Source organism: Rhinatrema bivittatum, chromosome 3, assembly GCF_901001135.1.
Source record: "Rhinatrema bivittatum chromosome 3, aRhiBiv1.1, whole genome shotgun sequence".
In the NCBI taxonomy this organism is placed as follows: Eukaryota; Metazoa; Chordata; class Amphibia; order Gymnophiona; family Rhinatrematidae; genus Rhinatrema; species Rhinatrema bivittatum.
Window position 1 is genome coordinate 1,900,122 of NC_042617.1, and position 25,257 is coordinate 1,925,378.

Consider the following 25,257-nt stretch of genomic DNA (forward strand, 5'->3'; position numbering starts at 1 on the left):
GGGCTACCCCCTAGCTTGGAACTGTGGATCAGGTTGATCAATTTTCTAATATTGTCTGCTGTTGTCTGGCCTGGCATAAATCCAGCTTGGTCCATATGGATGAGCCCTTCTATCCTCCCTCACAAGAGAAAGGCCAATATTTTGGCCAAGAGTTTCAAATCAATATTGATTAGCGAAATGGGCCTATATGACGCGCAGTTCATAGAATCTTTCCCCGGCTTAGGGATGATTGTAATGCCCGCCACATTCCCAAAGGAATGCCTTTGTGGCAGGAATGTGGCAGGTTGCCTCCCTCCCGAATTTGATTGAACATTTGTGCCAAGGAACCTCGTAATATGGTCCTATATTTTTTGTAGAAATGTGAGGTGAAACCGTCTAATCCCGGGGATTTCCCAGATTTTAAGTCTTTGATTGCCCAATTGACCTCTAACTCTGAAATTGGTTTCCCCATTAATATCTGATCCTGGTCAGACAATTTAGGTAAATCAATCCCCGCCAGATATGAGGAAATGTCCGCCTTCACTGCCCTAACCTCTGGGGTATATAATTCCTCATAGAAAGTTTGGCCTCTGGGTCTTGTAGCATAGCACCCGGGCCCGCTTTTATCTATCAGCTCCTTAAGCTGCTTGGTTTGCAACCGTCACGCCAGGAGTCTGTTGTTCTTGTCGCCAAAGTCATATTATTGCTGTTTTAGGATATCCAATCTATGAGCGATCACCGCAGTAACTAATGACGCTATTTCCTCTCTTTCCCTGTTCAGGAGCCCTACCCATACTGACCCTGGGTTTTATGTCGGTGTTCCAGTCTGGCCAGCTCTATTAGTAAAGCTGCATGTTTCCTGTTTGTTTTTTTTTTATGATAGTTACCCAGGCCTATCAATTGCCCCCTTAAGACTGCTTTCATACCTTCCCATACAGAAATAGGTGATGTATCAGCTCCCCCATTCAGCCTAAAATAGTCCTCAAGCACGTCCCCCATGATAGGATTTGATTTTTAAGAGGTAATCATTTAATCTCCAAAACTTTCTGCCCTTGTCCCCAGCGGACCCAACTACCATCCACAATATAGGGGCATGATCAGACCAGGTTATACACTCGATGTCAGTTGCCCCCGTCCTAGCAATAAAGTCCTTGGAGATTAAGAAAAATCAATTCGCGTGGAGGTATTGTGGGGATGCGAGTAGAAAGTATAATTTCGACTATGAGGATATTCGAGTTGCCAAATATTCAATTGTCTAGCCTCGATCATTTGTTTTAATGCTTTCCTAATTTTCCCTTTTCCCCCGAGGGACTGCGCCGAGGTGTCGAGCCTGGGATTTGGTGCAATATTGAAATCTCCAGCAATGGGACCCTTACTGTTCAATATATTTATAAATGATTTATTTATTTTATTTATTTAATTTCTTTTCCTATACCGATGCTCAAGACTAGGTCTTATCGTACCGGTTTACAATGTAACTGAGGGGAAACCAATTAACATCAAGGTAGAAAGTAAAGTTACATTAAACAGGGAGCATAAAACCTGGGCAATGGAAGACAGTACAGAGTTTAAACTAAGAAACAATTAGAGAGAGATAAATATATAAATCAACAAAAACTGTAAGATACAAAAACATAGGTTTATCCTAGGCAGTTATTAGCCTGGTATGTCCAGAGGGAGAAGGAAAGGGTGAGGTTGGGTGGGGGGAAGGGATAGGGGAGGGGTGGGGGAGTGAGAGTCAGTGATGGTTGAGGAGATCCTTCAGCGGTAGGCTTCTGCGAAAAGCCAGGTTTTCAATTTCTTTCTGAAAGTTGAATGGCATTGTTCTTGGCGTAAGTCTTGTGGAAGTGAATTCCAATGTAGTGGAAAGAATTCCAATGATCAATGATCCAATGATCAATGATCAATGATCCAATGATCAATGATCCAATGATCAATGATCCAATGAAGTGAATTCCAATGTAGTGTAGTGAATTCCAATGATCTGGAAAGAAATACGACGAGTGAGATAATCAAATTTGCAGATGACACAAAATTGTTCAGAGTAGTTAAATCACAAGCAGATTGTGATAAATTGCAGGAAGACCTTGTGAGACTGGAAAATTGGGCATCCAAATGGCAGATGAAATTTAATGTGGATAAGTGCAAGGTGATGCATATAGGGAAAAATAACCCATGCTATAATTACACGATGTTGGGTTCCATATTAGGTGCTACAACCCAAGAAAGAGATCTAGGTGTCATAGTGGATAACACATTGAAATCGTCGGTTCAGTGTGCTGCGGCAGTCAAAAAAGCAAACAGAATGTTGGGAATTATTAGAAAAGGAATGATGAATAAAACGGAAAATGTCATAATGCCTCTGTATCGCTCCATGGTGAGACCGCACCTTGAATACTGTGTACAATTCTGGTCGCCGCATCTCAAAAAAGATATAATTGCGATGGAGAAGGTACAGAGAAGGGCTACCAAAATGATAAGGGGAATGGAACAACTCCCCTATGAGGAAAGACTAAAGAGGTTAGGACTTTTCAGCTTGGAGAAGAGACGACTGAGGGGGGATATGATAGAGGTGTTTAAAATCATGAGAGGTCTAGAACGGGTAGATGTGAATCGGTTATTTACTCTTTCGGATAGTAGAAAGACTAGGGGGCACTCCATGAAGTTAGCATGGGGCACATTTAAAACTAATCGGAGAAAGTTCTTTTTTACTCAACGCACAATTAAACTCTGGAATTTGTTGCCAGAGAATGTGGTTCGTGCAGTTAGTATAGCTGTGTTTAAAAAAGGATTGGATAAGTTCTTGGAGGAGAAGTCCATTACCTGCTATTAAGTTCACTTAGAGAATAGCCACTGCCATTAGCAATGGTTACATGGAATAGACTTAGTTTTTGGGTACTTGCCAGGTTCTTATGGCCTGGATTGGCCACTGTTGGAAACAGGATGCTGGGCTTGATGGACCCTTGGTCTGACCCAGTATGGCATTTTCTTATGTTCTTATGTTCTTAATGGCCACGCTGGCACCAAGGGAGCCTGTTGACTCACCTCCCTCAGGGTCTCTAACTGCAGGGATGGGGGCACAATAAACACAGACTAACACCAGCTGCAAGTTTTGCAAAGCTACTTTTAGTATCAAAAATCTACCATTGGGGTCCTGATATTGGTCTTGGACTTGCATCGCAAGATGCTGGGAAAAGAGGATCCCCACCCCATGATATCTGTGATGTAGAGTAGCGAAGGCAAAATACTGTAAGGGGTACTTATTTGAATAGAGTAACCGTTCATCGCGGCGCTGCAAGTGCGTTTCCTGGACGAACGCTATTGAGACTTGTAGTCTATTAAGCTCTTTAAAGAGCATTTGATGCTTATATGGCGAATTTAAGCCTTTGACGTTCAAAGAAATAAATTTAAGCTCAGCCATTTGTCCAGGACACCCACCCCCCATTCCCTCTCATATCTTCCTTGTGGTGAACAAACCCATCTTGGAAAATCTCTCCCACCCGCCAGTCCTGCACCAAGCATCTTCGCTCAACAGCCCGAAGGGTCCATTGCCCACCCATCCCTCCTCATGTAAACTCCCCCCCTCCATCCCCTGCCTCCCTCCCACCATAAAGGTAGACCCCTACCTAGAGGAGGACAGCCCGTCAGTCCCTCCTCCACCATTTTCCATTCCGCAGAATCCATATTTCAAATGCGGGTTTCCTGCCGTCCCTCCCTATTGCATCCCCAGCCCTGTATCGAATAAACCTGATTAACAATTAAACTGTACAACTGTATAACAAGAACACAGTCTCATCCTCATACTTGCAAAAATAAACATCTTGCAGGTAACTGTGTCCTTCCAAACTGTAGGACCGCCACCAACACGCAGTCACACCTCAATGAGACCACATACTGCACACCGGCAGCCCTGTTTCTGGTGGTATTGAGTCAAATTTCCTTTTCCTCTTCCCCGCCAGGAGTGGGGAAGTGGAGTCCTGCAAGTTATGAGGGCACGTACATGGCTGCGTTTCCCTTGCTCACAGGGTTCTTGGTAAGGCGGCGTCCTCTTTTCCCGATCTGCTGCCATTGTGGTTCGGCCTGCATACAGGATCGGATCGGCGACTTCTCCCTAGGTGGCACCGCGATGCCTGCTGCCTGTAGTATGGGTATCGCATCAGCCACGTTTTTAACCTGGGAAGCTGCACCGTGGATGATGAAAGCCAGGCCCCATGGGTAGATCCACCGGTACCGGATATTCTCCCGCCGGAGCACCGTTGTTAAACGTTGCAGCTCTTCTCCTGCGCAAAGCAGCTGGCGCCAGGTCATTATAGATCTGTAATTCATGACCTTCCCAGCTAAATGGACTCAAGCGTCTGGTGCAGCGCATAAGATCTTCCTTAGTTAAAAAACTGTGCAGGCACGCTATAATGACCTTCGGGGTGTTTCGCAGGGTGTTCCCCAAGGCCCGGTGGACTCTCTCAATTACAATGTCAGGTCACTGCGACTCCTCCAAATCTGATCCCGGTTCAGAGGCCAAGAGTGCCGAGCATACTTTTCTCACCACCTCCATCGTGTTTGCAAATTCTGGGGTCTCAGGCAGACTGCAGATTCGAATATTGGAACGCCGGGATCTGTTTTCGAGATACTCCATTTTTAACGTTGCTTCCTCCTGCTATTTCTGGAGCTCAGCGATTTCCTCCATGAGTGTGGTGAGTTGCGTACCATGCGCCTCGATGACCCCTTCGGACTCCTCTACCCGCCGGCCGAGGTCGCGCATGTCAGTCCGGAGGCTATGTTAGCATTCACATTACCTCTGAAAGAGCGTATATCTTGCCGGATTTCATCGAACCAGTTATTGAAATCTTTTTTTGTTAGCGTTGCTAAGGCCGCGTCCTGATTGTGGATTTCCCCATTGCTCACCGCTGGCGGTGCCGCATGGCCCAAGGCCGCCGGTTCAGCCGACAAGGCCGCAAAGCGGGATCCCCCCCGCATCATAGGAAAACTGGGCCAAATCGACCGTTTCTTTCTTGCTGGCCATGAAACTCACCCTATTATTTACCAGTTTCCACTATTTCAATGTGGATATCGTGGACATAAGCTAAAAAAAAATAAAATTGCTAAATGATCGTGGAGGGGACAGAGAGTCGGGCTTAGACGTCCATGTCAGATCGTGATGTCACTTCTTCCCCTGTCTGCATTTCTAAGGCCCATCCCCTGATAAATGGGTGAGGAAATCTGAAAATAAGTTTAGTATGTATTTTCTTCCTGCCTTTCTATTATTTATAATGTTTAAGAACAAGAAGTTTGAAATTAAAGACCATGTGTCGCACGTCTTTCTTCTCTCTTCCCCAAGCTCGCTGCTCTTACCTGCTGGCTGTTGAAGTTCAGCAGGATAAACATCTGCAAGGTGGAGACATGGAGAGTGACAGCTCCATACAAAACTTCTGCATGCCCAAGCCAGGTCCAATGCAATCTCCGAGGCTTTGCGTGTTCCAGCCCACACATGCTCTGACCTACAAGAGGAATCAGCCCATATCCTGTAATTTCTATACACCCATCACAACAATCCATAGACCCTTCTGCGCCACAATACAGACTCTTCTCATCCAGCATCACCCTCAACACACTCCTTCCCCTGTCACCATCATCCATACTCTTCTCATCCAACCTCACCCTCAACACTCTTTCCTCTGTCACTGTCATCCATAGACTCTTCTCATCCAACCTCACTCACATCACACTCCTTCCCCTGTCACTGTCATCCATAGACTCTTCTCATCCAGCTTCACCCTCAACACACTCCTTCCCCCATCACTATCATCCACAGAATCTTCTCATCCAGCTTCACCCTCAAACACACTCCTTCCCCCATCACTGTCATCCATAGACTCTTCTTATCCAGCATCACCCACATCACTCCTTCCCCTTTCACTGTCATCCACAGACTCTTCTCATCCAGCATCACCCTCAACACACTCCTTCCCCCATCACTGTCATCCATAGACTCTTCTTATCCAGCATCACCCACATCACTCCTTCCCCTGTCACTATCATCCACAGAATCTTCTCATCCAGCTTCACCCTCAAACACACTCCTTCCCCCATCACTGTCATCCATAGACTCTTCTTATCCAGCATCACCCACATCACTCCTTCCCCTTTCACTGTCATCCACAGACTCTTCTCATCCAGCATCACCCTCAACACACTCCTTCCCCCATCACTGTCATCCATAGACTCTTCTTATCCAGCTTCACCCACATCACTCCTTCCCCTGTCACTATCATCCACAGAATCTTCTCATCCAGCTTCACCCTCAAACACACTCCTTCCCCCATCACTGTCATCCATAGACTCTTCTTATCCAGCATCACCCACATCACTCCTTCCCCTTTCACTGTCATCCACAGACTCTTCTCATCCAGCATCACCCTCAACACACTCCTTCCCCCATCACTGTCATCCATAGACTCTTCTTATCCAGCATCACCCACATCACTCCTTCCCCTGTCACTATCATCCACAGAATCTTCTCATCCAGCTTCACCCTCAAACACACTCCTTCCCCCATCACTGTCATCCATAGACTCTTCTTATCCAGCATCACCCACATCACTCCTTCCCCTTTCACTGTCATCCACAGACTCTTCTCATCCAGCATCACCCTCAACACACTCCTTCCCCCATCACTGTCATCCATAGACTCTTCTTATCCAGCATCACCCACATCACTCCTTCCCCCATCACTATCATCCACAGAATCTTCTCATCCAGCATCACCCTCAACACACTCCTTCCCCCATCACTGTCATCCATAGACTCTTCTTATCCAGCATCACCCACATCACTCCTTCCCCCATCACTATCATCCACAGAATCTTCTCATCCAGCATCACCCTCAACACACTCCTTCCCCCATCACTGTCATCCATAGACTCTTCTTATCCAGCATCACCCACATCACTCCTTCCCCCATCACTATCATCCACAGAATCTTCTCATCCAGCATCACCCTCAACACACTCCTTCCCCCATCACTGTCATCCATAGACTCTTCTTATCCAGCATCACCCACATCACTCCTTCCCCCATCACTATCATCCACAGAAACTTCTCATCCAGCTTCACCCTCAAACACACTCCTTCCCCCATCACTGTCATCCATAGACTCTTCTTATCGAGCATCACCCACATCACTCCTTCCCCTTTCACTGTCATCCACAGACTCTTCTCATCCAGCATCACCCTCAACACACTCCTTCCCCCATCACTGTCATCCATAGACTCTTCTTATCCAGCATCACCCACATCACTCCTTCCCCCATCACTATCATCCACAGAATCTTCTCATCCAGCATCACCCTCAACACACTCCTTCCCCCATCACTGTCATCCATAGACTCTTCTTATCCAGCATCACCCACATCACTCCTTCCCCCATCACTATCATCCACAGAATCTTCTCATCCAGCATCACCCTCAATACACTCCTTCCCCCATCACTGTCATCCATAGACTCTTCTTTATCCAGCATCACCCTCATCACTCCTTCCCCTTTCACTGTCATCCACAGACTCTTCTCATCCAGTGTCATCTACATAACACTCCTTCTCCCAAAATCTGCTGTCTCTCATGTTCTATAAAACCATTTACCCATCACCTGCAATCTATAAACCTGGGAAGGGCGATTTTCAGAGCTCCATATTCAAAGAGGTTTGTCCAGCTAAGATCAGACAAAGATACAGAAGTCACAGGATTTTAATGTCTCCTTGTGCCAATCAATGCTGATTTAGCTGCCTAAAAGGGTGATGCATCAAGCTGCGGTAGCACTCTAAAAGCCGTGAAACAGTATATAATGTGTGTTAGCACACAGTATACCTGATAATATGTATGACTGTCAAAGTTGCCTCCCCTATTACAATGACCTTCTTTGCACGTTATTTGCATGCATGAATAATGCAAGAAATACATCAATAGGGAATTTGATGTTAATTTTTTATTGCAGCTGACTGCGAAAGTGGTCAGCCATGATAAAATTAAGTATTTTTTTTCAGAAAGCAGTGAATGTAATGCAGGAGCCCCAGTATCCTACTGAGGGTCCTGAGGCTTCTGCGTTATATTTAATGTGTCCAGAACTAAAATAAATCCAATACCACATCTAAAGAAAAGGTTGAGCCAGAGGTCAGGGCTGACTCCACGCTCAACCCAAGGCTGCTACATGATGCAGCCCCGACTCCTCCATGAAAAAAAAACCATGTGTTAAAATCTACCCCCACCCCTCCAATGTTTTAAATAGAGTAACCCAGCCAGGAGTCAGGGCTGCCACAAGTATCCGCCCTGAACCCTGAGGATTTGGGTTTCTGTTTAGATTGTGGCCCTTCAGGTTGTGGCCATCATCGCATCTAAAAGGACGTTCGCCACATTCTTTTGATGTGTGATGTTTGGCCATGAGACAAAAGAACGTGCCAGAGCCTCGATCTTTTTTCGGGAAAGATGCTCTACTATTGCAGCGACTCCCTCCTCCCACCCCCTCCTGTCAAAAAAAAAAATCATGGCTTGATGGCTGTAGATAAGATAAGCTGCTGAATATCCTGGGCCTCTTCCGGTGCCCTAAAGTGATCCAGCTATGTTATCTGGAGAATATCCTGCCTGCAATGCCTCCATCCCACCCCACCCAAGTCTTGGGTAGTCACACCAGTGGGATTTTAAATCCTGCAGTTTGTCCAGCTAAGTCTGAGACTTATCCGGATTAAGCACTTTCAATACTGACAAATGAGGGTGTTCCAGGGCGAGGCCAATATTCAGTGTTATCTGGATAAGTCTGATCATGCTGCAAGGCAGTCCTACAGTTATCCAGATAACCTTATCTGGATAGCTTTCATTTATTTGGGTCCATTCAGCTGCACTACTAAATATCCCATCTAAGTTATCCGGTAAAGTTTGTCAGGATAACTTAACCAGACTGCCCGTAGCTGAACAGGGACCTCTCAATGTCTACAGCGCAAAGTCCCCTGCCCTTTATCGATCTCGTCGGAATGAAGATTATTTACCTAAATCCCTCAGAGACTGCACCACACCCTCTCCCCCCCAGCACACACATGCAGCCTGCAGCAACCTGATCTCAGTCCCCAAAGAAAGAGTCTCAGACCTGCGTGCTACCAATTTCTACCACTTCCTTACCTGCTGCTCTCACATACAACGCTGTGCAAGGAGGCTGCTTGCAGAAATAACCCCACCACCACCACCACATCCAGCGCACACTCACTCTCAGCGTAGAAGTCTGCAAACTCTCCCAAGTAACCGGAGAGGCAGGCTGGCAAATACTTCCTGGGCTCATCCATGTGGCAGAGATGGGAGATGGTCCAGCAGCCAGGAGACAGAACCAGCACCTTCACTTCCCATTCCTTGTGCAGCCTCAAGGCCGGATCTTCCATTATCTAAAGGAGATAGAAAGGACTCATTCATGCATCTGCCCTTAAGTCTGAGAAACAACAATAAATGTTATGGAGAAAACTATTCCCAAATCCTCCAAGAGAAGCTAAAAGCAGAGCCCAAGATATTTACTGTTAACATAACATAAGAAAATGCCATACTGGGTCAGACCAAGGGTCCATCAAGCCCAGCATCCTGTTTCCAGCAGTGGCCAATCCAGGCCATAAGAACCTGGCAATTACCCAAAAACTAAGTCTATTCCATGTTACCATTGCTAATGGCAGTGGCTATTCTCTAAGTGAACTTAATAGCAGGTAATGGACTTCTCCTCCAAGAACTTATCCAATCCTTTTTTAAACACAGCTATACTAACTGCACTAACCACATCCTCTGGCAACAAATTCCAGAGTTTAATTGTGCGTTGAGTAAAAAAGAATTTTCTCTGATTAATCTTAAATGTGCTACTTGCTAACTTCATGGAATGCCCCCTGGTCCTTCTATTATTCGAAAGTGTAAATAACCGATTCACAACTACTCGTTCAAGACCTCTCATGATCTTAAACACCTCTATCATATCCCCCCTCAGCCGTCTCTTCTCCAAGCTTAACAGCCCTAACCTCTTTAGTATTTCCTCATAGGGGAGCTGTTCCATCCCCTTTATCATTTTGGTCGCCCTTCTCTGTACCTTCTCCATCGCAATTATATCTTTTTTGAGATGCGGCAACCAAAATTGTGCACATTATTCAAGGTGTGGTCTCACCGTGGAGTGATACAGAGGCATTATGACATTTTCCGTTTTATTCACCATTCCCTTCCTAATAATTCCTAACATTCTGTTTGCTTTTTTGACTGCTGCAGCACACTGAGCCGACGATTTCAATGTGTTATCCACTATGACACCTAGATCTCTTTCTTGGGTGGTAGCTCCTAATATGGAACCTAATCTAACATTGTGTAGCTATAGCATGGATTATTTTTCCCTATATGCATCATCTTGCATTTATCCAAACGGCCCATCAGTCTGCCCAGAAAGCGTTTGCACTTTTTTTTCTCTCTCATACTTATCTGTTACTCTTGGCTCTTAGTAACCTTTTTTATTCTATTTCCCTTCCACCCCCGCCATTAATGTAGAGAGCAGTGTTGGAACTGCATCTAAGTGAAATAGCTTAATTAATTAGGGGTATTAACCACCGCAATAAGCAAGCTACACCCATGCTTATCTGTTTACCCAGACTATATAATTCAGTCCTTGTTGGTTGTTGCCTGAATATAGATCCACATTTCTTCATTCCCCCCTGCTGTTGAAGCAGAGAGCTATGCTGGATATGCGTGAAGTGTCAGACTTTCTCCCCAGGTCTTCCTGCAATTTATCACAATCTGTTTGTGATTTAACTACTCTGAACAATTTTGTAGCATCTGCAAATTTAATTATCTCACTCCTCGTATTTCTTTCCAGATCATTTATAAATATAATGAAAAGTAAAAGAAAGGGTCCCAATACACATCCCTGAGGCACTCCACTGCCCACTCCCTTCCACTGAGAAAATTGTCCATTTAATCCTACTCTCTGTTTCCTGACTTTTAGCCAGTTTGTAATCCACGCAGGTTTTTATTTTATTTGAGGTTTTTTTCTATACCAGCATTCACGGAGTTCGTATCATGTCGGTTTACATAAAAAAAGGGGTGATCAATAAATTATAAACGTACATAACTATAACATGAGAGTATACATTTGCAAAATATAACAAATTATAACAAGTGCGCAGAAAAAAGCAGTTACAATAAAACAAGGATGGTTCTAACTGGGAGTTGAAGAAGAGGATGATAGAAGTTTAACAAGAAGTAGAACGTGCAGTGGTTGGTAAGTCTGTATCAGTTTAGTGGGTGATAATCAGTCTTGCTGTGTTTGGTGGGAGAGCATCAGTCAGGGTCCGGAAAGGCTTTCTTGAACAGCCATGTCTTAAGTCTCTTTCTGAAGGTTGGAAGACATGGTTCCTGTCGTAATTCTAAGGGGATTGAGTTCCATAGTGGGGGACCTACTGTAGAGAAGGCCCTGTCTCTCAGTGTTATATGTTGGGTGGTATTGGCGTGTGGTACCTGTAGATATTCTCTGTACGCTTCTCTGATGGGTCTGTTGGAGGAGTGTTTTTTGAGAGCTATTTGTAGATTGAGAGGAGCTAGTCCATGAATATTTTTGAAGATTTTGGTTGTAAGCTTCCAAGTTCTTGACTCCCGTTGATTGTAACTTTGACTTATTCCTATCTATGGTTATTTATTGTTTACCTGAATTGTTCCTTCAGTTATACCCTCTGTTAAATGTAAACCGATCCGATATGGTTATTTACTATGAAGGTCGGTATAAAAAAACTGTTAAATAAATAAATAAATAAGATTGTGGTGAGGGACTTATGGATTATTCTGTAGTGGATTGGCAGCCAGTGAAGGTCTTTAAGTACTGGCGTAATGTGATCTCTTCTCCTCTTGTTCGTTAGGATTCTTGCTGCCGTGTTCTGAATCATTTGGAGAGGTTTAGTATGGGATGATGGGAGGCCTAGTAGAATAGCGTTGCAGTAATCTATTTTCGCAAAGATTATTGCTTGGAGCACTGTTCTGTAATCATGGAAATGAAATAGGGGTTTTATTCTTTTTAATGTGTGTAGTTTGTGGAAGCAGTCTTTAGTTGTTTGATTAATAAATGATTTTAGGTTTAGTCGGTTGTCTATCGAAACTCCTAGATCTCTTACTTTTGAGATTTGTAAGTTGGCTGGCGGGTTCATGGAGATTTTGCAGTTATCTGGAGAGATTAGCAGGAATTCACTTTTTGATTGGTTAAGAATTAGGTTTAAGCTGGATAGAAGGTCATTAATTTCTTGAAAACAGTTTTCCCACAATTCTAGTTTTGTTGATGGATTCTTTAAGGGGGATTACAATCTGGACGTCGTCGGCATAAATAAAGTGTATTAGGTTCAATTTGTTTAGAAGTTGGCAAAGCGGGAGAAGATATAAGTTGAAGAGTGTTGGTGAGAGAGAGGAACCCTGAGGAACTCCTTGTGAAGATGGGTATCTATGGGATTCTTTGTTGTGGATTTTAACTTTGAAACCTCTGTTCTCTAAGAAAGGTTGCGTGAGTTGGGGGCGGTAATCCCAGTTCCTCCACTACTTTGTGGTGCCGAAGAAAGAGTGCACGTTTCGCCCCATTCTGGATCTCAAGCTGAATCCTGTGGTTTCGCATGGAGACTTTACGTTCAGTGATTGCGGCGGTGCGCTGTAGGGAGTTTCTGGCTTCCCTGGATCTGACGGAGGCGTATCTCCATGTCTCCGTTCGTCAGGATCATCAGCGCTTCCTGAGGTTCACAGCGCTGGGTCAGCATTTTCAGTTCCAGGCTCTCCCTGTTGGGCTGGCCACGACTCCTTGCACATTCACCAAGGTGATGGTGGCGGCAGCTCTTCGGCGTGAGGGAGTGCTGGTGCACCCTTATCTTGATGATTGGCTGATTCAGGAAAAATCGTTAGACGGCTGCCGTTCATCGGTACAGAAAGTTATTCAGCTGCTAGAGTCTCTCGGCTGGGTGGTCAATCTGGCGAAGAGTCACTTGGAGCCATCTCAGACACGCGACTATCTTGGGGCTCGTTTTGACACAAGGCAAGGCAGAGTGTTTCTCACGGAGGAGACAATGATTAAGTTACAGTCACAAGTTCGCTGCTTATTGACGTTGAGGGTACCCCAAGCCTGGGATTTTTTGCAGGTTCTGGGGTCAATGGCCTCAACACTGGAATTGGTGCCGTGGGCCTTTGCGCATATGCATTCACTTCAGAGGGCTCTGTTGGAGAGGTGGAATCCTCTGTCACAGGCTTTTTATTTACCAGTCTTGCTGGATGCGTCAGCACGAAGCAGCCTCTTGTGGTGGCTACAGTCGTCCAATCTGAAGCATGGTGTCCATCTCAAAGTTCCGGATTGGGTGGTTCTCACTACCGATGCCAGTCTCTCTGGTTGGGGAACGGTCTGCGAGCGGCAGTCAGCCCAGGACACTTAGTCGACAGTATAAGCCTCGTGGCCTATCAATCGGTTGGAGACTAGGGCAGAGCAGCTGGCACTTCAGGCCATCCTCCCTCTCATTCAGGGTCGATCGGTCAGGGTACTGTCGGACAATGCGATGATGGTAGCTTACATCAAACGTCAAGGCGGCACCAAGAGTCAGGGGGTGGCCCTGGAAGCTCAGGAGCCTTTTCTCTGGGCTATTAATCAAGTTTACTTAGGGAAGAGCCACTACTATTAATTGCATCAGTAGCATGGGATCTTCTTAGTGTTTGGGTAATTGCCAGGTTCTTGTGGCCTGGTTTGGCCTCTGTTGGAAACAGGATGCTGGGCTTGATGGACCCTTGGTCTGATCCAGCATGGCAATTTCTTATGTTCTTATGGTTCAGTTAGCTGTGTCTCATATCGCAGGCATCAATAACGTCCAGGCTGATTTTCTCAGTCGCAAGAGCTTAGATCCAGGCGAGTGGGAATTGGCGGAGTCAGCATTGCAGCTCATCCAAAAGCGGTGGGGTTGTCCTCATGTCGATTTTATAGCAACTCGGCTCAATGCGAAAGCTTCTCGGATTTTCAGTCGCAGGAGGGAGAACGGGACTGAGAGGGGGGGGGGCTCGATGCTCTGGTAGTGCCCTGGCCTCAGGGTATCCTGCTCTATGTTTCCCCCCCGTGGCCTCTAGTGGGCAAGGTATTGTGCATCCGGGGAATGTGGTGTTGGTAGCCCCGGAGTGTCTGCGTTGACTGTGGTTCACAGATCTAGTCAATCTAGCTGTGGACAGTCCACTGTGCCTCAGTCATCTTCCGGGTCTTCTCCATCAGGAACCCATATTTTCTGACCAGGCAGATCGCTTTTGTCTAGCAGCTTGGCTTTTGAGAGGCGTCGCTTAAGGCGGAGAGGATATCCAGAGCTGGTGATCGCTACGCTTTTGCAGGCTAGGCAGCAGTCTCCTTCCCTCTCGTATGTTCGGGTTTGGAAGGTTTTTAAGGCTTGGTGTACAGACAGAGGGATACAGGCGGTTCATGCCTCAATATCCCATGTATTGTCTTTCCTACAAGAGGGTTTAGCTAAAGGCCTTGCTTTTAATTCTTTTCGGGTATAGGTAGCGGCTCTAGCCTGCTTGCAAGGGAAGGTTGAGGGTTACAACTTATCTTCCCATCCTGATGTGCGGAGGTTCCTTCGGGGAGTTAAGAATTTGCGTCCTCCGGTGCGGAAGGGTCTGTCCCCCCTGGAACCTTAATCTAGTTCTGCGAGTGTTGTGCGACACTCCATTTGAGCCAATTCGGAAAGCGACTCTTAAAGACTTGACTCAATGTCATTTTCTTAGTGGCCATCCGGAGAGGCTGGCATCCATGGTAACCACTGTCCAGTCGGTCACCTCCAGAGGAACTCCACGAGTCAGATTGTCCATTACCAGCCACCAATCGAGACTGGAGCGCGCTGCATCTGTCAGTGGGAGAGGAAGAAGAAACAGTTTGAAGACGGGATTCCAGCGGGAAAGCAACGCAGACTGTAAAGGCCACATATGAGCAAAGGCCCAGGGAACCAGTTCCAAGGTTGAGGTCGTCAAGCTGAGAACTTGCAAGTAATCCCGGACCCTGGGAGGATGCTTGAGTAACAAGGCTCTTACTTGAGCCTGCAATTTGGAAATGCGTTCTGTGGAAAGAAATACTCTGCCCTGCTGTGTGTCAAATAGAGCCCCCAAATACTCCAAGGACTGAGAGCGCACAAGCCTGCTCTTGGATAAATTGACCACCCAGCCCAGCGACTAAAGTAGCTGGAGTACCTTGTGAACCGCCAACTGGGCCCAGTGGTTTCGACTTCGCTCGAATCAGCCAGTCGTCCAGGTAGGGATGAACCAGCAGCCCTTCCTTCTGGAGATGAGCTGCCACGACTACAAGTACCTTGGTGAACGTCCTGGGTGCAGTGGCCAGTGCAAAGGGCAGCGCTTGAAACTGAAAACGCTGACCCAGTATTGCAAAATGAAGGAACTTCTGGTGATCCAACCGGATGCCTATATGAAGGTACGCCTCCGTGAGATCCAGGGACGCAAGAAACTCTCCCTTTCACGCCGAGGCAATGACTGACTGGAGCGTTTCCATGCGAAAACGTGGCATCCTGAGGCATCTGTTCACTTGTTTAAGAAACAGAATGAGCCAAAAGGATCCCTCTTTTTTTAGCACCACGAAGTAAATGGAATAATGGCCCTTCCTTCTTGCCTCAGGAGGTACTGGGATGATGGCTCCTAACTGCCGCAGGCGTTGCAAAGTTTCCTGGACCGTTCTTCGCTTGGTTGCGTAACCGCAAGGAGAGATGAGAAACCTGTCCTGAGGACGCCATGCAAAATCACCCACTGGTCCATTGTTACCTTGGTTCATTCCTCGAAAAATAGGGATAGTCTGCCCCCTACCGCAGGCACCAAGGAATGGGCCGGCACCCCTTCATTGTGAAGACTTAGTCCCCGAAGTAGACTGGGAATTCCCAGCTCTGTCAAATCTTCTGCTCCGAAAGGGCTGGGACCAGGACTGTTGCCTAGTTGGTGTCTGACAAAAAGAAGAACTAGGGACTCTAGCTGGTTGGAATCGCCGATTCCCTCTGAATCTGGCCCGGGACGAGAAAGTCCCTCCTGACTTAGGCCTGTCCTCCGGCAGGCAGTGAACCTTATTCTCTCCCAGAGATTGAATCAAATCTTCCAAGTCCTTTCCAAAAAGCAATTTACCCTTAAAAGGTAAAGAACCCAGCTGTGCCTTGGAGGAGACGTCCGCCAACCAGTTTCTTAACCACAGGAGTCTCCGAGCAGAGACCGCAGATACCATGGATCTCGCTGATGTCCTCAATAGGTCGTGAAGTGCATCAGCATTGTAAGCTATTGAAGCTTCTAGACGGCCTGCTTCAGCAGCCTCCTCATCCGAGAAATCCGTGATGATCTGCAACTGCTGAACCCAGCGGAGGCCTGCTCTCAAGGCAAAATTACTGCACATGCCCGCCCGCACTCCCAGTGCGGATACCTCAAAAATCTTTTTAAGCTGCAACTCCAACTTCCTGTCTTGGAGGTCTTTGAGTGCTGTGGCCCTTGTGACTGGGATCGTGGCCTTCTTGGTGACCGCGGATACCGCCGCATCCACCTTGGGCACTCGAAGCAGCTCTAAAGCATCCTCCAGCAGAGGATATAGCTTATCCATGGCTTTACTCACCTTCAATCCAAGGTCTGGAGTATCCCACTCCTGGAACAGCAAGTCCGTAGCCGAGAAACGGAAAGGGAAGGAGGTAACAGGGCCTCTCAGACCCAGTAATACCGGATCCATCGCTCCCAGTTTGGACTCCTTGGGCGGACCCTCAATGCCCAGCTCAGCAAGAATGGAAGGAATAAGAGGTCCGAACTCCTCTCTCCTAAAGAGACGGACCACCTTTGGGTTGTCACGTTCTGTGACATGCGAACCCCTCGCTGAGCCTTGATGATGTTCATCAACGTCCCCATCTACCCCCTGCAGGGGCTGGGACTGAGGGTCTGGGTCTCTAGGATCAGTAACTTGATCAGAGGTAACTGAGTCAGTCTGAGGGACCTCTGTTCAGAAAGGGTGCTTAGGTCTCGATGGGTCAGCAGCCCCCTGAGACCCAGAACGTTTCTTGGAAATAGGCTTGGACCCCAGAGAGACGGATTTTAAGCCAGACTGCTGCTTCCCTGATTTTTTTGCTTTATAAGCTTTATGGAGCAGTAAAACAAAGTCCAACAAGAAAGAATAAGAGGAGGAGTCAGAAACCCCCTCGGGGCTCTCCTCCGTTGCTGGCAAATCATGATGCAAAAGGGTCCCTTTCACCTGGGAACCTCTACTGAGGAGAAAGAGAAGGCGGTAAAAACCCCTCCCCCATCGCAGCACAAGTGGCAGCTCTGAAAGACTGCAAAATGGTATCAGACTCCATGCTGAGCGGGAACGGGTCAGCACCAGCTTGACCTGCAGTATCTGAGCCCGCAGTCACTCGGGTAGATTTAGTTTCTACTATTTTGACAGCATTAACAGCCCCGGAGGACACCCCCCCGTCCCCGGCAAACACGCGGAGCAGAGGCCCTCCCGTGAAAGGCGCACGCAGGACGAGCCACACGCACTGCATGAAGAAGATCGCAGCATCGAGAGAAAACAGAAATTTACACGGACAAGAAAAAATGTGAAAAATACCTCACCCCCGCTCCAGGAAGGAGAGAGCAGCCGCAGGGATACTGCCGGCAGAATGAAAAGTTAAACTTTTTATTTTTTATTTTTTTTTTTAGAAACTTGCCCGGCAGAGGTCCAAGGTGCTGATTCCTGTAGGGTGGAGTGAGCCGGGCTCCCCGGTGTCGCACCCAGAGCTGCCCAAGAAAGAAATTAGAGTCCTCGATCCTCTTCTTATGCAGCTGCCTCACGACCAGTGGGGGATGGGCCTCTCAGGACCTCACAACCCCTGGGAGGCTGAGGACAACACGGCCACGACTAAAGTTTGTTTGTTTTTTTAAAGCCAAATTGACTAAGAAATAAGAAAAGGAACCAAAAAACCCACCTAACTCTGACTAACTCCCAAAACAAACTACCACACAGCCCAGACTGCAGGTTTGGCCCTCCCACATCTGCTGGAGGCACAGGAAACTGCCGGGACTGTAGGGGGGGGCCATTCTATTTATAGGCGGAGCGTTGTTATGGTAACTGCTCTGTCTTCCATCTGCTGGGGGGGGGGGGGGGGCAAACCCAGGCGTCTGGACTGATCCGGGTACGTACAGGGAATTTTCGTTCCTGTAGTACCACGGATCAGTCCAGAATCCACCCGGATTGGAGGGGGAGAGTCTTCCGCTCAGCTATAATCCTTTCAGCAAACTTCTGTTCTTTGTTTCTTCATAACTTACCAAGTTTTTATTACAAGTTTTTTGCAAGTTTTTATCAAGTTTTTGGCACAATGTTTTTGGCTTGAGTACAGATCAATACTGAGCTACTGCAGGTGGCACCAGGGCTTATCAAGCAGTGTCAGCGAGGCTTCCTCTGTCTCCATCTGCTGGCAGGAATGAATAAACCCAGGAGTCTGGACTGATCTGTGGTACTACAGGAATGAAAATTAGCAGGTAAGACCCAATTTTCCTATAATTTAAAAAAGAAAATTGGGTCTTACCTGCTAATTTTCGTTCCTGTAGTACCACGGATCAGTCCAGACAGTGGGTTGAGCTGCTATGAATGAGTAGGGTTGGGGAGAGGAGTGCACAAACATTATCCTCTCATACATGTATATATACATACGTTCATTCTCACTCAAACACGCATGCTCCCATTCTCTCTCTCTCTCACACAAGCCATTTCTCATCCACCCAGGCTCTCTTCTCTTTAACACTCACACATACACTCCCCTCTTTCAAACACACACTCTCTCATCTCATTCAAACACACACACACACTCCCTCATATATACATGCCATTACATGCTCATACAAGCACATATGCTCCTTCTTTCTCTTACACTCATGCTCTGTCACACACACACACAAACTTCCTGTCTCATTTACACACAGACACTCCCTGTCTCTCTCATACACACACACTCCCTCACATATACATGCTCTCTCATGCTATTACATAATCACACAAACACACACCCACACACATACAAGCGCCTCTCTCTAATTCACACAGGCACACATACTCACACACCCTCTCTCTCACCCAGGCTGCTCCCTCTCTTGCACTGGAATCTAAATTGGGAGAGAGTTCCAGTGGCCTTCTTCTCACTCAGGCTGCCAGTGGGGATGGGTGAGTCGGTGGCCCTGCTGCCTCCTACACTCTTTGACCGCTGAGATAGGATGTGCTGGTGGCCCTCTTCAGTGTTCAGACACCAACAGTATGAGGTTTGCCGATGACCTCTTGGGCCTTCTCTTTTTTGGCTGTCATGGAATGGAGTCTGTCAGGCTTCTTCTTGGTGCAGATTTTCACAGACCCCCTGTTATGATCTGGTGGATCCCTGGGGATTCCACGGACCACAGGATGGGAGCCACTAACCTATGCCATGCTCCTTCACTCCCTCCCACCCACCCACCACTACTGTTTGGTACCTACCCCTCAACTCAGCCTCCTCCTGCTATACTTGTATTCTCTCTATGGTCCCACTTGACCTTTTCATGTTCAGTTTCCTCTTCCCCCCATTCCCCTGTTGACGTCCCTCCCACCTACTTTCCTGCCTCTCACGTTCCCCTCAAGGTCTTACCAGTCTGTTCCACAAACATTCCTGTTAGCCTTCCCCCTGCATTTACTCCTCCATCCTGTCACAATTCTGAAACCTTCTCTCCACCATCTTCATTTCCTGACATCTTGCCTTATTTTCACATATCCGCACCTGATGGTCCATCTGATCATCAATCACATCCTCCTTCTCCGCATCAAGCAGCCTCTTATCCAGCTGCTGCAGTTGGAACAAGTGAAATTCCTGCTGCAGCTCTTCCGACTCGCTCACATTTTTCAACATCTGCTGTGGGAATCGGTTAGGAAAGCAAAGGCCAATCTTATCAATAACAGCACTCTCCAGCCAGATCTTTCCCTGGGTCAAGAGACGGTCCCCCAGATAATACCTGAAACACAAAGCATCATGGGAGAAACAAGCACCACACTCTCCACCAGCCTGACCTTTCCCTGGGTCAAGAGACTGTCTTCCCAGATAATACCTGAAACACAAAGCATCATGGGAGAGACAAGCACCACACTCTCCAGCCAGATCTTTCCCTGGGTCAAGAGACGGTCCCCCAGATAATACCTGAAACACAAAGCATCATGGGAGAGACAAGCACCACACTCTCCAGCCAGATCTTTCCCTGGGTCAAGAGACGGTCCCCCAGATAATACCTGAAACACAAAGCATCATGGGAGAGACAAGCACCACACTCTCCAGCCAGATCTTTCCCTGGGTCAAGAGATGGTCTCCCAGATAATACCTGAAACACAAAGCATCATGGGAGAGACAAGCACCACACTCTCCAGCCAGATCTTTCCCTGCATCAAGAGACTGTTTTCCAGATAACACCTAAAACACAAAGCATCATGGGAGAGACAAGCACCACACTCTCCAGCCAGATCTTTCCCTGGGTCAAGAGACGGTCTTCCCAGATAATACCTAAAACACAAAGCATCATGGGAGAGACAAGCACCACACTCTCCAGCCAGATCTTTCCCTGCATCAAGAGACGGTCTCCCAGATACTACCTGAAACACAAAGCATCATGGGAGATTCAAGCACCACACTCTCCAGCCTGACTGTTCCCTGGGTCACAAGATGGTCTCCCAGATAATACCTGAAACACATAGCATCATGAGAGATTCAAGCACCACACTCTCCAGCCTGACCTTTCCCTGGATCAAGAGATGGTCTCCCAGGTAATACCTGAAACACAAAGCATCATGGGAGAGACAAGCACCACACTCTCCAGCCGGATCTTTCCGGTATTCTGGAAAACCATCATGGGACAGATTAGCAGCATACTCAGTAACCAGACAAGTCTCCTAGTCAAGAAGACATTCCACACACTATTATCAGTGCCAGCACTTTATTTGTCTGGAAGAGAATGACCATAGTTGAGATGGAGACAGGGAATAAAGGTCTTACCTGTAAAAATGTTCAAAAGTGTTGGCGAGTTCCAGGCCAGAGAGGAACAGCATGGGCTCAAGAAACTGCTGCAGCTGTCTCAGTGTTTCTCTATTGGAGGAGTCCATCCAGCTTTCCTGGATCCGCTGATCAATGTAACGAGCAAACTGCTCACTGACCTACAGAAAAGCATACACAGTGACCCAGTGAATGAGCTAGAAACCTCTGTGCTATGGAGAAGAGGACACAGTAACCCAAGGTACACAGCTGGAAACCTTTATACCTCCAGAGATCCAGCAAGTCAGTGAAAGAGATGGAAACCTCTGTGCTATGGAGAATAGGACACACTAACTCAGGATACACAGCTGGAAACCTTTATATTTCCAGAGATTCAGCAAGTCAGTGAAAGAGATGGAAACCTCTGTGCTATAGAGAATAGGACACAGTAACTGAGGGAACACAGCTGGAAACCTTTATACCTACAGAGATTCAGTGAAAGAGGTGGAAACCTCTGTGCTATAGAGAATAGGACACAGTAACTGAGGGAACACAGCTGGAAACCTTTACACCTACAGAGATTCAGTGAAAGAAATGGAAACCTCTGTGCTATGGAGAATAGGACACAGTAACTGAGGGAACACAGCTGGAAACCTTTATACCTACAGAGATTCAGTGAATGAGATGGAAACCTCTGTGCTATAAAGAACAGGACACAGTAACCCAAGGAACACAGCTGGAAACCTTTATACCTCCAGAGATCCAGCAAGTCAGTGAAAGAGATGGAAACCTCTGTGCTATGGAGAATACGACACACTAACTCAGGATACACAGCTGGAAACCTTTATACATCCAGAGATTCAGTGAAAGAGATGGAAACCTCTGTGCTATGGAGAACAGGACACAGTAACCCAAGGAACACAGCTGGAAACCTTTATACCTCCAGAGATTCAGTGAGTCAGTGAAAGAGATGGAAACCTCTGTGCTATGGAGAAGAGGACACAGTAACCCAAGGTACACAGCTGGAAACCTTTATACTTCCAGAGATTCAGCAAGTCATTGAAAGAGATGGAAACCTCTGTGCTATGGAGAAGAGGACACAGTAACCCAAGGTACACAGCTGGAAACCTTTATACCTCCAGAGATTCAACGAGTCAGTGAAAGAGATGGAAACCTCTGTGCTATGTAGAACAGGACACAGCAACTGAGGGTACACAGCTGGAAACCTCTGTGCTATGTAGAACAGGACACAGTAACTGAGGGTACACAGCTGGAAACCTCTGTGCTATGTAGAACAGGACACAGCGACTGAGGGTACACAGCTGGAAACCTCTGTGCTTTGTAGAACAGGACACAAACTGAGGGAACATTCATTCGTTAGTTGTTTGTAAACAAGGTTCTTTATCGGATTTATTTAACCCTTGGATTTATTTAACCCTTGATATATGGTCTCTCCCGACGCAGTTGTCCTATGAAACATTGCCCATGTCGGGTGGACTGTGTAATTTATATTGAAACTGGAGTATCCTATGTTACATCTGAAAGAAGTTAAATAAACCTTTTTGAAAAAGGACAACTGAGTTTTCTGCCCTACCTTTATATTACTTTGTGTACAAAAGAAACCCATTTGAAGACATTATCCCAAGGAAAACACAAAACCTGCGCTCTACCTAAACCCACTGAACAACACACATACATGTACACCTTCAACTGCCATTCTTACCCTTCCCAAAGATCAGAGAAACAAAAGAACATAAGAACATGCCATACTGGGTCAGACCGAGGGTCCATCAAGCCCAGCATCCTGTTTCCAACAGTGGCCAATCCAGGCTATAAGTATGTCCCTATGTCAACTTGATTAATAGCTGTTAATGGACTTCTCTTCCAGGAACTTATTCATACCTTTTTTAAAACACAACTACACTAACTACCCTAAGCACATCTGCCAGTAATGAATTCCAGAGCTTAATTCTGCATTGGGGAAATAGAATTTTCTCTGATTAGTTTTAAATGTGCTACTTGCCAACTTCATGGAGCGACCTCTAGATCTTCTGTTATCTGAAAGAGTATGTAATGGACTCTATGGTCATGCTACAAGTAAATACTGGGTGGTAAGGTTAGCTAGTTAGTATAGGATGCTTAGTGGGGAGGATCCAGTCAAATTCAACCCCTCCTTCTGTGGGGTCTGGAATGGCCATCCCCCTGGGTAGGATATATAGCAGCTTCCTAGCTTGGGCGAGGGGGCGGGGGGTAACTCTCTTTTGGTTTGCACAAATTAAGGAGGTAGATATGAGCTTATCATTTGTTGTTTTGTAAGCCCAGTCAGAGGAGCCAAGCAAGCCCTATTTGGTGGTCCTGACCAGGTTTGGGGGGTGTTCCTTTCCAGTCCACTTACTGCCAGATCTGGATTTTGCCCTCTGGGCACATTTTTTGGAATTTACTATTTTAAGTGGTCGGAGGTTTACTGAGCCTGAGAGCTCCTGGGCCCAGGGAATGGGGAACCCTGGGTCTGGGGCTGTGCAGGTTAGGGAAGACCTTCCCTCCATACCCTTCATGAGGAAGGGGGTGCCAGTGACCCACTGCAAGGATACACTCTGGCATTATCTTCAGTTTTTGGTAAGATTTGATTTCAAGATCCAGGAGGAAGTTCTAGCTGCCTTCCTTCCTGTCTGAAGCACAGAGCATCCTGCTTCAGGGGACCCCTCCCATCAAAACAAAGAGATCATAAAATAAACGACTGGGGGTTCACGAGATGCGGTGAGCCAGGTAAGATGCGCTTCACCGGACTCCAGGTGTCACGCTCTCAATATCATCTTTTCTTAGCTGCTCCAGAGCTGTTTCTCACCTAATATTGCTTGGCTCCATTTGTGTATGTGTCAATTGTGCCGTTTATGTAGCGCTCTCTGTCTGGCTTGCCCATAAAAAGCGGCAAGAAAGAAAGAGAAACCTTGAGGGACAGAGTCTAAGATGGTGGCAAACTAGACCTGCAGATGGAAAAGTGGCCGACGCGATAGTGGAGGTGATCAAAGCAGTCGTTTTGACGGATCTGGATGATAAGCTCTCAGGAATCTTGGTGCAGCTCACGGAGGTGCGAGCTGCACTGACTGAGCTAAATCCCCATCTTGAACAAATTGAGGGAGGAGTCTCCCTCTTAGAAGATGACTCCCTTGCAGCTTCTGCTAAAATGGTGACCCTGGAGAAAACAGTAGCAGAGCAGGCCGCCAAACTCAATGATCTAGAAAATAGATCCACGCTCTGACCTATGATTTCTTGGCCTCCCAAAAACTATTGCAGATAGAAATCTTGGGACCTTTTTGGAGTCCTGGCTGCCAGAGTTCTTGAACATTCCAGAGCTGGACTCAGTTCTTCGGATCGAAAGGGCCCACTGTTTGGGACTGTGGAAGGAATAGGACTCCTGTCCGAGAATAGTTATTGCGAAAATTCTGAACTTTGCCCATAAACAGACTGTTCTTCAAGCTTATCAAAAAACAGATAAAATTCTCCCTTCAGTTTCCAGCTAGTTTGAAGCTCAGGCACACGGATCGGGTCAGGTTTTTTGACTCTGTGGAAGATGCCCGGAAGTTTCTGAACTCTGTGCTATTGCTGACACAACTGAGGATGAATTTTTCTTCTTCCTGGCCTCAGGTGTTACTTCAATTCAGTTAATGGCAGCCGCCACATGGTCTTCTTCGGATCTGTCTTTTTCCGGAAACTTGATCAAGTTTGAGAGCTTCTGAAATCTTCAATTCTGTTGGACTCTTAATTTCTTGCAGACTTTTCAATTGTGAGTTTGGTGTTTTATAAAACCTTTTTTTATTTCTACTGTAGAATGTTCCCACGAGGCGCCAGGACCCTGTTGAGGAGTGGAGGCTTCGCTTCATTAAGGCAGCAACATGTTTTTGTACTATTGGACTGAGATGCCATGGGGCTCTACTCTGTTTCTCCACATTTTCACTTATTTAATTTAATTTATTTTATCGTATTCTCTCTCATTTTTTCTTAACTCCCCATATTTTTGCATCTTATTTTTATAATTCATTTTTATCCTATTTTCATTCTATTATTATTTTTTCTTTATTCTTTGTTTACTCATATTCTGTTTGGATCGCCCATGGGCTATCACCCCTCTGCTCATTCTTGTTTTCATTTTTGTCTGCTTCTTTGCTTTTATTTTTCATTTTCCTTTCTCTTTCTCAGTATCATTTATCTTTTTTTTTTTTGTCATCTCTAATTTACTACCTAGTAGGCGCCG

General features: G+C 46.5%; 1 protein-coding gene across 1 annotated transcript in view; it reads right to left on the reverse strand.

Annotated features, from left to right (window-relative positions):
• LOC115088463 (cullin-9-like) overlaps positions 1-25,257 on the reverse strand; it is a 197,082-nt gene that overhangs the window by 40,673 nt on the left and 131,152 nt on the right. The window contains exons 9-12 of the mRNA XM_029596737.1: positions 21,030-21,187; positions 19,770-20,001; positions 9,227-9,398; positions 5,329-5,474 (exon numbers count right to left, since the gene is read on the reverse strand). Coding sequence (XP_029452597.1) covers positions 5,329-5,474; positions 9,227-9,398; positions 19,770-20,001; positions 21,030-21,187 — 708 coding nt within the window. The remainder of the gene's footprint in view (positions 1-5,328; positions 5,475-9,226; positions 9,399-19,769; positions 20,002-21,029; positions 21,188-25,257) is intronic.